The 17,144-nt window shown below is 41.9% G+C and overlaps 1 protein-coding gene across 2 annotated transcripts in view; it reads left to right on the top strand.

Moving 5' to 3' along the window:
- Window positions 1–17,144, top strand: part of CDIP1 (cell death inducing p53 target 1) — a 300,130-nt gene that overhangs the window by 58,749 nt on the left and 224,237 nt on the right. For both annotated transcript variants that reach the window (XM_044089467.1, XM_044089468.1), the window contains exon 2: window positions 2,722–2,829. In XM_044089467.1, coding sequence (XP_043945402.1) covers window positions 2,745–2,829 — 85 coding nt within the window. In that variant the 5' untranslated portion in view covers window positions 2,722–2,744. The remainder of the gene's footprint in view (window positions 1–2,721; window positions 2,830–17,144) is intronic.

The following is a 17,144-nucleotide window of genomic DNA, read 5'->3' as shown; positions in this document are numbered from 1 at the left end:
CATATCTGAGGTTGTTTATATTTTTCCTACCAGTTTTGATTCTAGCAACAATTTATCTAACCCAGCATTTCACACATGATGTATTCAGAGTATAAATGAAATTATTAGGGTGAGTAATATGCAGCCTGATTTTACTCTTTTTCCCAGTCTAGAACTGCTGTTGCATATTTGGTCTAACTCTCATTTCTTGTTCTACATACAGATTTGTCAGGAGGCAGATAAGATGCCCAGCATCCCTTTTTCTGTAAGAACTTGTCACAGCTTGTTGTGGGCGACACAGTCAAGGACTTTAGAGTAGTCAGCAAACCAGTTGTAAATATTTTCTGGAATACACTTCCTTTTCTGTATCATCCATCACATGTTCCTTTTCATACCATGAAACATGTACCAGAATCGCTCTCAGTTGACTAGAAGCCCTATTAACCACCACCGTCCGTTCCCTTTTCGATACTCTGTAGGTGTTTAATATAACAGTTTCAAAGTCGTGAAACCACTTTCATTTTCTGTCTGACTGCTGGTAGGGCACCTTCTGTATCTGCCTTTCATAGCAGACAAACGTTTGAGTAAATCATCTGCTTTCATCATCAGATCTCAAGGCATCATTCCATGGTTGACACACTAATGTACCTATTACATCACACACACACACACACACACACACACACACACACACACACACACACACACACACACACACACACACACACACACACACACACACACACACATATCCCCTTTACATGCTAAAGATACACTGTAACTTGTATTGCTTTACAGAGCAAATGAAGGAAGTGACCATCCTCATGAAGCACACTAAAATGACTACCCAGTATCAGTTTATTTAAACGCTTTTATTTTCTATTAACAGTACAGATTTAATTTAAATTACATAACCAATACATCAGTTAAAAGTGTTTCTTGGTTTGCCCATAAACTTTCTGGCATAAATTTACCTTTATGAACTAATCCCATGCCCAGGCCTTTATACTAAACCCAACCAGGACCCCTAAATCTAATTTTAAAAGTCACTGGCATACATGACTACTACTGTACTTGCATTAAACCAGTTGGTATTTGGCCAGAATGGCTGACAACAGTACTTTTGATTAAAATGTCCTCTAACATCCACCCCTTTTCCAAAAACTAAACTGTTAGACTGGTGACAAGTCAAATTAAAATTAAGATGTCACTAGAGTCAGTGTTACTTTGGCAGTATACGCTGGCATGAGGGATGTAAACCGGAATTGGAACTGAAAGCCCAAGGTAGTTTTACAGTATATGGTTAACCACAGGATCCATTTATGACTGGAATACTTCCTCTATCTAAATACTCCAGTGACTTATTCAGGGAGAAAAAACAACTTTTTCTGCAGCAGTACTGGAACAGAATCCCAGCTCAGTTCAGTTTCAAGATTCTCAAGCCATGTGCAGCCTTGGGCTGATAGTCCCAATGACCAGCAGACACTAGGGTGCTAATAGGATTCAGACCCATGGTTTCCAAGACAAAAAGCAGCCTTAAAAGACAGTGATCCATGATGATGGGACCAAGTGACAGACTCTTAATGTAAAATTTCAGTGTACAAAAACATAAAATCCAGATATCAGGTTTATAGTTTTGGTAGGCCCATAAAGGGAAACATTTTTTGGGAGGCGGGGCAACAGTGTAACAAATGAAATGTAATAAAGAGAGCATCCACAGACAACCAATTTTCAGTTTATTAGGTTGCTAAGAAGTGGAACTTTGAATCACTTTAGAATCACACAGGAAGAGAATCCTAAAGCAAATTCCTGTGCCACAAAGCAAATTATTCAAAAACTATCATTCACTGTAGTAATGAATAAGCTGATATAAAAGGAGCACATTTGGTACTTTCTAACTGAGACATGAAACCTGTGGCAGCTGACTGCCAACATGTTTGGGCACACTTTATGGGAAACGGAGAAAGCTGCAGATCTTGACAGCAGAAAATGTTGCTTCACCTTGTTCTTTGTAAAACTTCTGAGGGAATATTTAAGAGTGCAACAAGAGAGTATGTTTAGTTAGGCAGACTGTGATGGTTTGCAGACCATGGCTCAGGAATGACTTTAAAAAACAAAAAAAGCCAGATTTTAAAAGACTTGCTTTTGGTATAAGTGACTTGGTGTAATGTAAGCCTGCACTCATTCCAAAAGACTTTTTGTTCTTGGTGCAATACATTGGTGGAAAGCCTACTGATAAACAGAATTACAGCTTGGGCTGGGGCCAGATACCAAAAGACTTGCTCTTGGATTGAGTGTATAGAAATAAGTACTAAAAAATTAAAGCTGCACTCATTGGGACGTAATCTGGTAAATGGAGGAAGGACCAAGTGAGTGCCTGACAGGTGGTTATTATTTCTATGCAAAAGAAGTTAGTAGGTGCGTTAGTGACGGAGTCTTCTAGTGGATTTGGAACATAGATAAATTAAGGTCTTGATCCTTGTCTGATCCGGGGACTATAATGCCCTGTGAGTACATGAAGACATGTATATAGATAAACTAATTATGTACTCATTCCAGAGCTGGGTTTCCAAAGGAAAATTATAACCATGTTTCTAAAAATAATGTACTACAAAGTTGCATTTCTCTTCCTTGTAAAAATGTGTGTGCTTTTAGCATATAAAATCTTTGTAGTATGTTATTCTATCCTTCTTCCTTTTTATGCTTTTTTCTGTGCTTTAATTTTGTTTGTTTGTTCCTCAGGACTGACGTGAAAATACAAAACCATGTCAAGTGATCCTCCTCCACCTTACCCTGGAGGCCCTACTGCCCCGTTGATGGAAGAAAAAAGAGGTCAGCCACCCTTTTCAGGTAAGCTGATTTATGCCATGCTTTGTCTCTGGCTTCTTACGTCCCCAGAATTCTGAAGGAAGAGTTCATGCAAATTTTTGATTTTGTCTCATTTGTATTTCATTTATAGGTAAACTTTGTTATGATTTAGTGTAATCAGACTAAATTACCCATTCCTGGGTAGCAACTACATGAGAAGAATTCTTGAAGGTTACACTTTTATACTGGTCCAGTAAAAAAAAGTATTGCCACCAGTCTTCACCTTTCCGTTAAGTCCTCATTAAACAAGTCTTCAAATTTACTTGGAAGTAAATCATTTTTTGTTTTTGCATCTTTTTGGTTCAGCTTTTTTTTCCTTCTTTTTTTTTTTACTTTATCGCTGTTACTTTAATGCTTATAAAATGATATACATTTCTATATGAATAGTCTGTGTTCAGTTTACATATATTGACATTTATTTTATGTAGGACATGTAGATCAGTGTGTATGCTGAACCTAGTCAGCCACTGTAGCTAGATGTCACATGCAAGAACAGTGCCATTTTGTAAAGTCAGAGTGAATGCAGTCATGAACGGAGATTCACTCATTGTTTCAAACACACTTGCATGTGCATCACTTAGCCTAAGTACATGTTCCAGTTGCAGTTCCTGATGCGTTTATGTACAATAAATATCTTGAACCCATACAATACTTCATCTTCTCTTTTGAATGCATGAGACATGGTGTCAGTAGTGGGATCTGAAGTTACAGCAGTTTGCAAACCATGAGGCACAAAACTAAAAGTGGACAAATGTACAGGAGTGAACTCGCAAACTAGTTTAAGCTCTATAGGTTTCCCATTAATCCTAACAGTACAAAATATGTTACTCTTTGCTGACAACAGATAGTCTACTGCATTAACTGTTTCATCAATCACGGAGCCAACATCAACATAAAAAGTTTGTTCACAGCTCTCTAGCTGATCTACTTGCTTCTTCGGATCTCTTTTAATAAAAGAATGTGACACTTTATACTTACAAAGCCGTTTGAAATTTTTTTTTTTTCCTTTGCGACATTGTTATCCAAAAGTTAAGTAGGTAAGTACTTTTTTTGTTTAGGTTCATGGCTGCCACCACAATTACGATAGAAAAGATTGGGTGCTGAGGCCCCATTCAGTTTATGGTTAAAATTGGGTAATGCCACACTCTTTGACTTGTATCTCTTTTTCATCTTAGATTTCCATTGTATACTAGCAACATTCGCACTGCAGATACTACAAGCATGCTTTTCTCATTCGTAAGCATATTTGTGTGCTTTTCTGTAAGCTCATGTATTTGACAAATCTCTTTGGCTTTGTTTAATGCTAAATCACTGTCTTGAAGCAAAATCTTTCTCACTGCATCATTATTAACACCACACACAGTCCTATCTTTTATTTACTCATCTCGTAAATCACCAAATCTGCATGTTTTAGCTATATTTCTTAAGTCAGTTATATATGCTACTTTAGTTTCACAATGCTTTTGATTTCATGTGTAAAATATGTGCCTTTCCATTGTAATATTCATTTGAGGATTACATATTTCCCTAAATTTATGATGTTAAGCTGTCTATCTTGCCTTCATTCTTGCTGGTTGGGTTCGGAGCCGATCCTCAGCTCCGACTCGTCCATCTTCAAAAGCTCGAGAGCTGCTTACTGGCTCGAGGCCCCCCCTATATCCCATGATGCCTGGTGCTAGATACCCAGATCTTGTTTGTTGCTTCTGCTACGAGGTTGCGTTTACTGGCTCAGGTCGTATTTTTTCTCTTTATTCATAATATTTAGGACTTTTTTGTACTTTATTAGATATACACTTATTGTCATAGCTTTAGCTGTAGGTTCTATGGTAGATTGTTAGTGTCCCCCCCCTTAAAAGCTTGTTTTCTCCTTAGAGAGTTTTCCTCTCCCTCCCCATTCCCGTTTGCCTTTTCAAAGTAAGCCGTTTTAGTTAGAGGCTTATCATTGTTTTATTTTTTAAGGTAGACATAATTCATTAGAAATTGTGGTAGTTTGTAGGTCTTATATTATATAGTGTGTGTGTGCTGTTAGGGTGTGGTAACTTGTGTGGTTTGTGTATATTTTTTTCCGGTTACCTACTCTCCATTGTACTTGTTCTTTGTATTTCAATTTCTTTCACAGGAATGCCTAAAGACACAAAAGTGTCGGGATTCAAGAAGTGTGACTCATGCTGTCATAAAATGTCTCTGACAGATGGTCACACTTCTTGTGTCTACTGCTTGGGCTCCCTACACCTGCAGGACTCTTGTTTGGTGTGTCACGCCTTTAGTCCAAGAGTCCTGCAGGAGCGTAGGAATAAGCTTATCCTTAGGGGTTTGCTTAAACCTGAAGGATCACTGGCCAAGACTCAGTCAGTGAAACCTTCTAGGCCATCGTAGCTGTCGGCTCCCAGCTCGGAGCCGTCGCCGGGTATGGCTTCTGCTTCAACTTCGTTTCCGGCTGGAACTGAACCACCTATCAGTACATCAACTTCGGCTCCGACCGGAGCCGAAGTACGTATCTCTCAATCGGCCCCGACTTTTCCATCGGAACCGTCAGGGAGTCGAAAACACTCCAGGTCATCATCCTTGGAGTCGATGCACTTGGCTCCAGGGTCACCCTTACTGCAATCTGAGCATAGTCATTGGTCCCACTCTTCTTGGTCATCTAGGTTATCTGACCATGATTTGGAGAGAGTGGTTAGCAGGCTTTTAAAGTCGCAGGCCCTGGCAAAAATGCTATCCAGCCCCCTTCATCAGGGCTCGGCTCTACCTGTTTCTCCAATAGTTCCTCCTTTGAATCATCCCTTGAGTTCAGAGCTGGAGCATGCTGTGGCTGGAACCGTGGGTCCGTCAGTGCAGATACATCCCCTTTCGGTTCTGTCATCAGCTCCAATCTCTTCTATGGTGCCATCCTTGGAGGGATCTGGGCGCCAAGACTCCCTCTGAGGGGGCGAGTGGCATCAGACCATTGTCCGACCCTGTTCTCCCTCTCGGAGCTTCGGCACAGGTGAGTTCAGCTCCTACATCGGCTTCGGAGCCGTCTCTCTTGGTGCCGGGAAGGATTCCGGTCTCTTTGGAGCTGGAACCTTCTCTGGTATCGGGAAGGAGCGCCTTCGAGGTCATGAGGAGTGTGCTGGCATCTGAGTCAGCCTCACGGTCAGCCTCATCGGCTCTTCCCCCCCCATGGTGCCTGCTCCTGCCTCTGCCCCTCCTCCAGACCCCAAGCGTGGGGAACAAGCGCTCCAGGGCACCCCATTGGGTATATCTTCCTCTTCCAAGGCCTCCCCCATTCATTCAGAGGAGCCCCCTCGAAAGAGGAAATGCAAGAGGAAGCATGTTGACTCCCCTGAGTCTCTCACTTCAGATACTGACTTGGGGTCGGAAGGGTCCCTGAGATCCCCCTGTGAGTACGTCTCCTTCTCAGACATCCTTGAAATCCTTAGGCAGAGGGGGAACTGGACTACCCTTAACCCTTCCGAGGATGAGTCGGTATTCCTGGACGCATTTGGTTCTCGACCCTCCACCTCCTGGGTGTCTCCGCCTTTCGATCCACTGATGTCGGTGGTGGCTCGAAAGGCGTGGTCAGCTCCAGACTCAATGGAACCAACTCCCCGTAGGCCCACAAAATTCATCACTGCCCCTCAAGACAAGCAATTTCTGACCAAGGGTGTTCCCGTGGATGCCATGGTGGTAGCAGCGGCCACTAAAAAGTAGTTGGCTGAAACTTCTTCATCTGTCCATCCCCCTAATAAGGAATGTAGGACGATGGACAGATATGGGAAGTGGATGTTTTCCTCCGCGACCTTTTCCATGAGGTCTCTGAACTATTTGTGCCATTTTACTTGCCTTCAAAGGGATCTCCTTAAAAAGCTAGGAGATACCCTTCAAGATCCATCAGCTGTGGGGGCTCAGGCTAACATTGCCTCCCAGCTGGCGACTCTAAATTCTGTAGTAAACTCCTCCATGCGGCTCATCTCTTATGCAGCCGATGGAGCCAGTAGGGCTGCAGGTACAGGTGTGGCTTTGAGGAGACACGCTTGGATGTGGTTATGCAACTTTGCGGAACCCTTCAAGGCATCTTTCACCAACACCACCTTTGATGGTTCTGCTCTGTTTGGACCAAAGGTGAAGGATACCCTTACCAGGTGTGAGCAGGAAGGCAAGACTCTCTCTGCTGTTGGAGTCCATTTTTCCATTCCTTCAAGACCGTATCCCAAGGGTCAGAAGAGTGGGAAGATGTGGTTCCAGAAATCCCAGGGAGCCGTACCTGACACACGTGGAGAGTTCCCCTCCAGGGGCAGAGGAGGGAACAACAATAGATGCCGCCCTAGGGGCAGGGGGGGTCCGCAAAATCAGGGCCAAAGAGAAACCTTCTCTGACAAGCCCTTCCAGTATCCCTGAAGTGCTGCCCGACTGTCCACCTTCGGAGGCAGTCGGGGGAACATTATCGCTGTACCCAAAAGCCTGGCAAAGTATAACACAAGACAAATGGGTACTTTCTATCATATCCGAAGGCTACAAAATCCCCTTCCTTCGCATTCCACTCTTCTAACAAATCCCTTCCAGATGTTCCACCCAATCTAAGGGATCAAGCAGTTCAAGAAATTTCAAAACTGCTAAGAAAAAGAGCCATCCAGTCAGTCTCAGCAGACCAACAAGGATCCGGAACTTACTCAAGGTTCTTTTTGGTACCAAAAAAGACAGGGGACTGGAGACCCATTCTGGATCTCAGCAGGCTAAACAGGTCTGTTCAAAGAATGAAGTTCCAGATGGTCATGCTACAGTCCATTTTACCCTTTCTGGGTCAGGACAATTGGATGTGCTCCATAGATTTTCAGGACGCGTACTACCATATCAAAATGCACAGATGCTCCAGAAGATTCCTCCACTTCCGTCTGGGAGCCAGTCATTATCAGTTCAGAGCGCTGCCCTTTGGTCTCACCACAGCCCCCAGGGTGTTCACCAAATGTTTGGCAGTAGTCACCGCTCACTTGAGACGGCAAGGATTCCAGGTGTTTCCATATTTAGACGAATGGTTCCTTACTGCAACCACCAGGCATCACCTGCTGCTAGCCAGAGACTATACCATCCAAACGTGCTCCACTCTATGCATCACAATAAATTTCGAAAAGTCTGCATTGTCGCCTTGTCAATCTATCACCTTTATAGGCGCAAATTTAAACACAAAGGACATGTCAGCGACTCTCCCAGTAGACAGAGTGTTAGCCATTCGACGACATGTGCAGGTCTTAGTAGGTTGCAAAAAGATTCAGGCCAGATTTGTCCTAAATACATTGGGTCTCATGGCAGCAGCTATAATACTAGTCCCCCTTGCACGTTTTCACATGAGGATTCTTCAGTGGATGTTGTTCACACAATGGTCCTTCCAGCAACTCCCAATGTCTCACATGATAATGATCACACAGTCATGCAAAAACCAACTTGTTTGGTGGATGGTTTCCCATCATTACACCAGGGCAGACCATTCATTCTTCCTCCTCCAGTAGCTACGGTGACCACGGACGCCTCCCTGATCGGGTGGGGGGGGGGGCATTTTCAGGGCAGAACAGTCCAAGGCACCTGGCAGTCTCATGAGTACCATCTGCATATCAATGTCTTGGAGATGAGAGTTGTGCTTTTAGTGTTGCAAGCTCTTCAGAACTCTCTTCCCACCGTGTCCATTGCAATTCAAACAGACAATATGTCGGTGGTATGGTATATCAACAAGCAGGGCAGAACCAAGTCATACCCCTCATGTCGAGAAGCAGTCAGACTTTGGCAGTGGGTGATCTCTTCCCAATGGTTTCTGATAGCAGCGCACATCCCTGGGAAGTCCAACGTTATAGCAGACAGGTTGAGCAGAGCAATTCTCATGCCTCACAAGTGGTCTCTCAATCAGACTGTGGCAGACAAAATCTTCCGCAAATGGGGTCAGCCTTGCTGTGACCTTTTTGCCACCCCCTTCAACAGCAAGTGCGACAATTTTTTCTCTCTCCTTCCTCTCTCTCTGGACACCTCCCCAGAGATGCTCTAGTTCACGATTGGCCCCAGGGACTTCTTTATGCATTCCCTCCATTTTCCCTGATTCCCAAACTAATTCAGAAAGCTACCAGATTGGGATGCAAGATGATCCTCATTGCCCCTTACTGGCCTCGACAAATTTGGTTCCCTTTCCTGCATCATCACCTTCTGGAGCAGCCTGGACCCTGGACCCAATTCCAGACCTCCTGATCCATCAATCGGGTGGGCTGCACCAATCTCTTCAATCTCTCCAGCTCACTGCTTGGTTTCTTCACTTCCGACCTTATCCAGGCTTCTCAACATCTCCCATTCGGTGCGTGAAATCATCTTATCCTCACATAAGTCGACCACTAGGAAAACTTATGCTAGCAAGTGGAAATGTTTTTCCTTATGGGCAGAGAACAGGAATATAGATCCCTTTTCAGTCCCTGTGCACCATATTTTAAAATTTCTAGCAGAACTTTTTCGAACAGGATCCTCTTCTGCCACGATTAGAGTTCAGCTAGCTGCAATTTCAAACTTTCAAACGGGCCTATTTGATTCCAGCATTATGTCCCATAAGCTTTGTAAAGCTTTTCTTAAAGGGACCACTCTACTCAGGCCCCCAGTAAGAGATACCCCGCCTCCGTGGGATCTGAATTTGATTTTAGCTTCCCTGGTACTGTCCCCCTTTGAACCAGCAGCTTCCTCTTCCTTGAAGTTTCTTTCTTGGAAAACCCTTCTGGTCGCAGTTATGTCGGCCATTAGAGTTTCTGAACTTCAAGCTCTTTGTGTTCGTCCTCTTTACCTAGTTTTTCACAATGATAGAGTTTATCTTCGGACTAACTCTTCCTTTCTTCCAAAGGTTACTTCTGATTATAATTTGAATCAGTCCATTGAACTACCTGTGTTCTTTCCAAATTATTCCAACAAGGCAGAATACAAGTTACATCAGCTGGACGTCCATAGACAATTATGCTTTTACTTGCATAGAACCAAGCAAATCAGAAAATCAGACCAGTTGTTCCTGTCTTACGCTGAGGGAAAACAAGGCATACCGGTGTCAAATGTCACCTTATCTAGGTGGTTGACTTCTACTATTACTTTTATATATCAGTTAAGAAATAGCGAGCTTCCTGCTAAACCCAAAGGTCACTCCACCAGAGCTCTAGCTACTTCTGTGACTTTTCAGGCCAGATTGCGAATGAAAACTATTTGTGCGGCAGCTACATGGGCTAATCCACATACCTTCATTTCACATTATAAGCTGGATGTGGCTTCCAGAAGCAGAGCTGATTTTGGTTCCACTGTTCTGAAGAGTCTGTTCTGGTGAGCCACCCAGGATTGAAGTGCTAGGGACACTGTCCCAACCAGCAAGAATGAAGGCGAGATAGACAACTTAACATTAAGAAGTTATGTACCTACCATAACGTTCCATGTTAGTTGTCTTCTCGCCTTCTTTCTTGCATCCCACCCTCCATCCCCCTATCCTAGTAGTCCGAGAAGAGTTCCTTAGGTTTGTTGATCACTGGATGAGTCTTCTTTGGCTATTACTTCTGACTGTCAGTCTCTCCAGTAGGTTCCTGTATCCTACTAAATTTACTGTGTTATTATAATTGTTATTATTATGTCTGTAGTTAGGTTACCAAACGAGATCTGGATATCTAGCGCCAGGCATCATGGGATATAGGGGGGGCCTCGAGCCAGTAAGCAGCTTTTGAAGATGGCCGAGTCGGAGCCGAGGATCAGCTCCGAATCCAACCAGCAAGAAAGAAGGCGAGAAGAAGACAACTAACATGGAACGTTATGGTAGGTACATAACTTCTTATTTTTAAGCATTCAGGGTCTTCCCGAGTTTCAGCCTGTGTCGCAGTATGGCGGTTCTCCCCCTCCCCTGCATACATGGCAGGTGCATACACAAATGAAAATTCCCTCTCAATGGCTTCCGAGATAGCTAAATGGTGCACAGTTTACAAGTCAGCAGTTTAAGAAGTTTGCTGAATCTTGGGACTTTGTTTATGTTACTGGTAGTCCTGAGTATCCACAGTCCATTGGATTAGCTGAGCGTGCAGTTCAAAGTGCTAAACATTTGTTAGAGAAAAACAAGAGAGATGGTATCAATGTTTTTCGTAACTTAATCTCAGAAACATTCCTCGGGATAATTTGCTTGGCTCACCTGCTCAGAAATTAATGTTGAGACAGACGAGAACAACTTTACCGATTTAGTAAACAATTGCTAGTACCAAATGTGAAGAACAACATGGTCAAGGCTCAACTTTAAAAAAAAAACGTCAGTCACAAAAGTTGTTCTGTCAGACCAGTAAAACAAGGAGAGACTGTAAGAATGCAGACATCTAAAGGATATGACTAAGTGGGTAGCATCAAAAATCTTTGTGACAAAACAAGATCTTGCATTGTCCAATCTGAAAGAATGGATTTTAGAAGGAATCAAAGACGTATACTTCCAGACAGTGTACATTCCTCAAGTAATTCTGATGTATCCCCTGAAGTTCCAATTGTGAAGGAATCCTGAGAGAGTGTCCCTGTTGCTAAACCAAATCATTTTTGTGTGACCAGATCAGGTAGAATTTCCAGACCAAATCTGAAATACAGAGCGACTTGGACTTTGTTGTTGAAATGTTATTGTGATATCCAGCATGTAAAACGTTTTATTCTCCTATTGCATGTCGAGCAAGTTAAAGAGGGAGGATGTAGATCAGTGTACAAGTTGAACCTAGTCAGCCACTATAGCTAGATATCGCATGCATAGCAGTACTGAGCACATGCAAGAACAGTGCCATTTTGTACAGTCAGCCCTCTTCATGTACAGTAAATGTCTTGAACCCATACACAACTTCATTGCTCTTGAATGCATGAGACAAGTGACAGGACATACTGTATCTGTTTTTGCAATATCTGTGTAACATTTGCTTGTTTGGCAAGCACTGTTATTGTAGAGGGGATTAAACACCCACTACATCGTAGGTGACCTGTGTTCACTTATTTGCTCAAGCACCTGTTAGGACTGGCAGGGAGAGTGAGGAATGAGAAGTCATTAACTGCCTGCTTGCCTCTCTTCCAGGTTGTGGGATGGAGTAATATGATGGGTGGGCAGGTTTGGACTAGTATTCCTGCTTAGGGAGGTGGCAGTGGTCCTAGACCATGCTTAATTGAAAACAGTAGCCTGTATTGAATTACACCAGTATTTAAGGGGATAACGACTCCTATGCAAAATCCCATCTAGCTACAATATGATGACCTTGGCTTCTTTGCTTCTCATGGGTGTAGTTTAGGGAGTAATGATGGGGTTTATCATTTGGAAGGATGGCACCCCCTACAGCAAAGGGATACATCTGGGTGCCCTCCCAAGATGTAGGGTCCCCTCCCAGAATATAGGAGCTTTGGAGAAAGTCGTAGCTCTGAATTTGGAGGTAAGCTGGCCAGGAAATAAATTAGCTTGAAATCACAGCTTTTGTAAAATGTTAATGATAAAGTATTGCAGTAAAAGTTGAGAATAGTATATTTCCACTTTGAGTCTTATTGTTTGGAGTCGAATCACAAAACAGTACTCTGTTGTCTTTGACCTTCTCTTCAGTTGGGGCCACTTTGGCTTCTGTTCTGATGTCCTCATTTCATCATTTGTCCCATAGTGTGCATCCTACCCCCCCCCCATTTTAAGCACTTTATCTCCATCAACTCAAGCTTCTTTAAATGCTGTGCCTTCACTGCCCAATTTTCTGCATCATGTGAAAGCACTCGTTGCACCCCTGTTTAATGTAGCTTACTTTTCAGCCTCTTTGGCATTCTTCTGTTGCATACCACCCCTGACACCCTGTGCCAGTTGGCTACAGCACCTCTGATTCTTGCTTTGATCTCCTCATTTAGACTTCCCTTATCCTCTACTGCTCCTGCCTACATACCTGAAGTTGTTAACCTGTTCAACTACATTTCCTTCCATCTCAAGTTCTTTTGATTCTTCCCGCTTGCTGCCATTCTAGCTTGCCCCCCTACACAGTTTTAGCTAATGTGCCTTCAGTTTTGCATTCCATTCCCTCATCACATGTTGATCTTCCTGTTTAGAGTCTTCTTTTGTAATGCCAGATCATTTGCATGCAGTAGCTGTGTTTATGCATTCCCTTCAGCTTGTTTGCTAATGTAGTTTATCAGCAGTATGAGCGGCAGTGGGCTGAAATCTGAACCCTGATGCACACCCACTGTGAATCTCTCAGCGAGTCCAAACACTGATCTTACTTGATCAGTGGGTGCTTGTACATTGCCTGCACTAATTCTACCATTTTTTGCAGGACTTCGAACCATCACATGACTGCCCAAATCACCTTTCTTAGGACCTTAATATTTGCTTTCTTCAAATCTAGGAATGCCTAGTCGAACTCATTCCTCGTCTCCATCTTCTTCACCACTAACTGTCTCACTGCAGACATTGAGTTGGTTATGCTGCATCCTGATCTGAATCTGAACTGCTCATCTTCCATCTTACTTTTTACTGCTCCATGTATTTGTTTATCCGTCACCCTTTCCATCACTTTCATGAGTGCGAGAGGAGTTTGATATCTCTGTACTGGCCACAGCTGTGTCTCCTTTGTACTTGTATACTGGTACTAGAATGCTAATTCAGCAGTTATCTGGGATACACCTTTCTCTGCAGGAGTCTTTTCTCTCCAAATCATCAATCATCTTGTTCATATCTGCTATGACTTCATCTCATCTTGCTGCTTTCCCTGACTTCATTTCCCTTTGTGCTGACAATAGGGTAGCCTTTCCTTTTTCCAAGTTCCCTGTCTGGCTTCGACACTAAAACCTTAAGCAGACAAGAGAATAATAGTAACAATGTAACTGAATGCCATGCCACAACAGTCTCCTGATTCTTTCTTGCTAGATTATCTCTTGTAGTATATTTCTTGGTGTGGATTTGTAGATGAACTCAGTGTGGAAATTGCATTATACAGTGCTAGCGCTTATCCGGTCTTTTATTTATTTTTCCCTTGTATTACTTTTCCAGTAAATATTTTTGAATAATAGTGGGGTTATTACATATATCCTAAGGAAGAACTGGGAAATGTTTTGTAATTAATTTCCACCCACAGTAAGAGTTCGTTTCAGGAGAGGGGCAAATGTTAAGAACTTGTTGGAAAGATCATTCCCCACTAGAAAGGAAAGGAAGGGGACATTTAGATGTAATGGTTGCAACATGTGGTGACAGTTTTTAATTAGGACAAGTTATAGTTAAGCATAATGGATACAACACTTGTAGGTCAAAGGGAGTGGTGTATGCAGCTTTGTCACTCTTGTTTAGACATCTGCATAGTTAAAACGGGACATTATCAGAATGTGTACTTGAACAAGTATGATATAAAAAGAAAACATGCATACTTGAACAAGTATGATATAAAAAGAAAACATGCTAAGAACACATTGTGCAAACACTGTTAATTGTACTGTCAAAAACTTTAATTTGATTATTTTGGAAAGAATAACCCTAAGTCCAAGAGGGGGTCTCTGGGAGAAGATAATAAAAGTTAAGGAACTTTTATGGCAGTTCAGACTGGATGCTTGTTGTTTGAAAATGAAGGTACAGGGTTTGATTCTCACAAAAGAGAAATTGGCTAGGCTTAAAGTGACCCATAAGGACAGTTAGCCAAGTATTTGCCTATGAACTTATGATCCTGAATAAGCAATGGCATCTTATACTTAACATGCTTTAATGGCAGTTATACGTAACAGGGATGTCGAAGACACTAGACTTCAGAGATACCATTAATTAGTGTGCCTTCAGAGCACTAAGAGGGATTCCAGTCCCATATCTTCCACCTCCCAGAGAGGATATTAGTCCACTGTACCACCAATATGCTCGAGGGATACCACATAAAAAAATCATCTACAAAGGAGCAGCTAAAAGGACTTGAACCCTATATCCTTGCCACAGTGACTCTTGGCAATAACACTCTAAACTAATTGATAAGTTAGTGTAGCAGGGTTTTTTTTAAATATATACTGAAGATCTGCAACAGATCATGACATGTAATAGGGAGGGATAAGGACCAGTGGGCATAATAGCACAAGACAGGACAAAATCAGGGATGAATTTTAATTATGCCTCCTACAGATGAAGAAAGTTGCTAGTCTAACAGCTTTTCTTTGCACTACCATGGAATTACTGAAGTGTAAAACTCTAATGTTTAGCATTAATGACTGACTGAAATCATCTGTGTTTTACAAGGGCAGGAAAAAGGAGATATCGAGGATGTTCTGACAACACAGACAGGTATGGGGTATCTGGTGTGTGTGTGTGTGTGTGTGTGTGTGTGTGTGTGTGTGTGTGTGTGTGTGTGCACGAGCACTCAAGTGCATACTTGTGTTTGTGTATTTGACTGTGTGTATTGTTTGTGGAGAGTGAAAGAGGGGTGGCTATGAAAAAATAACAGCTACCGCCACTATTCACTACCAAAGGAAGTTTTGATTCATCAACATACAAATTAGCAGATAATGAGGTCTTTCCTCAATGTGGTCAATGTATTGTTGAATCATAAAATATTGAATTAAGAAAAAGGGCCTTTACATGACCATTTAAGCCTGGACTAATGCATATTTCCATGTTATGACTGTGGGCAGTGTCGCTTCATTGAAACGTCATAGTTTTTGAAGTTGTCAATGTCAGTAATGTTTTTATGTGAATGTATATTACACATGTAAGTCTGAGTGTCTTGCTTATTTAGCCAAATGTGTTTCTAGTTCAGCGTTCTGTAGTGGGAAAACTAGAAATCCTGGTGGAAGGATTTATGAGCATGTGCTAGCTGTCAAAATTAAAAAAAAACTTTAGCTATACACATGCTAAGTTGCGTTTCCTTTAGGAAGTTTGCTTTCTGTGTGTTATAGGGACCTTCTGCAAGGATCAGAGGGGAGGGAATGTAAATATAGAACTTTAATGCCAGGAGTTCAAATGGCAGATTTTATTAAAAGCTGGCATTAGTCTGGGGTTAAGTGGTCATATAAATATTAAATGTGAATTGAAAAGGAACTGATATTTTTCTAAATAATAATTTTTAAATAATTCATATTTGTTTTAGACACTTTTATGAGTAGTTTCATATTATCGGTCCTTGTCTGATGACTTTATTACCAAGTTTTTATTTAGTCAAATGATTTATCAGTTATGTTTCTGAAGAAGTGTTGTGTATTCAATAGACAGAAGTACTTTAACCTTTAAGCATTTTGTAAGTGTGAAATTTATTTATTTATTTATTTATTTTGCTTTTTACCTTTCTTTAACACTGGTACTGTGTATTTATTTGTTAACTCTTTTTTTTTCATTTCGTACAGTACCCAAACATTTTACATTGTATTCTGTTCAGTAGATCTTCAGAGATGCATCACCATAGCAGTAAATTACAACATTTGGGTTTACCCACCTATGTGATTTTCTTCGAGTCTTCATCTGCTGTGCGCTTCTCATGTTAAAGACCAGTGCTGACCTAGTGCCAGTGTTCCATGGAACATTGCGTGGTGGATAAGGTCTACACTCCCTTACTCCTGCCTTCAGTATTTTTAAGTGCAAAGACAGAGCCAGCAATGTGGGATCTGAATCCTACCACTGATTCTTCTTCTTCTTTCGGCTTTTCATGGTTAGGGGTCGCCACAGCGGATCACCCTTCTGCTCATGATTGGCAGTGGAGTTTTACTGTGTCGAGTTGCCAGCCTGGCGCCCAACCTCAATCCTACCACTGATGCTCATTAATATATAAAAGGCACTTGGCTTTAAGGTTGAAGATAAATATGAACTCTTGCCTTGGGTACTGAGAACACCTGTCACACCCAGATAGGTTTTACACAACTGTAGTTCAGAGTTATAATCACTCTGGCCATGATTTTGCTCTATTCAGGCTCCACCCAGTGATTTGCAGAGTAGTCTTAATGACAGTAATTAAAACTTGACCAAAATTATTTTGCACGTACACTCACACATTATTTTCAGAGTGGAAGAAAAAATGGTAACTCTCCAGCATCGTTGCCCACCCTTTCTAAATTTGCAGTATCCTGCCACCAGTTAGTAAGAGTAACATGCCTTAGTCTTTACTCGTAAGATAAGCAAATCTTGAAATACTGAAATGGTATAAACCAGCTCTGAGCAGTCATCCTTCATAGGGCAGACACCTCAAAGTTGTAGGAAACCGTAAAATGCACGCATCCTTATAGAACATTAACTACAAGCATTTAAGTTAAAGCATTTTAAATTCAAATATATATGCAAACTATTAGAACCTCTGCAAGGAATTACTGATGTTCTTCATATTGATCACTGC

Source organism: Protopterus annectens, chromosome 12.part0 (assembly GCF_019279795.1).
Source record: "Protopterus annectens isolate FY-2018-M chromosome 12.part0, PAN1.0, whole genome shotgun sequence".
NCBI lineage: Eukaryota > Metazoa > Chordata > Ceratodontiformes > Protopteridae > Protopterus > Protopterus annectens.
Note: the sequence above shows the minus strand (reverse complement) of the source record. Positions and strands in the feature narration are given on the sequence as shown.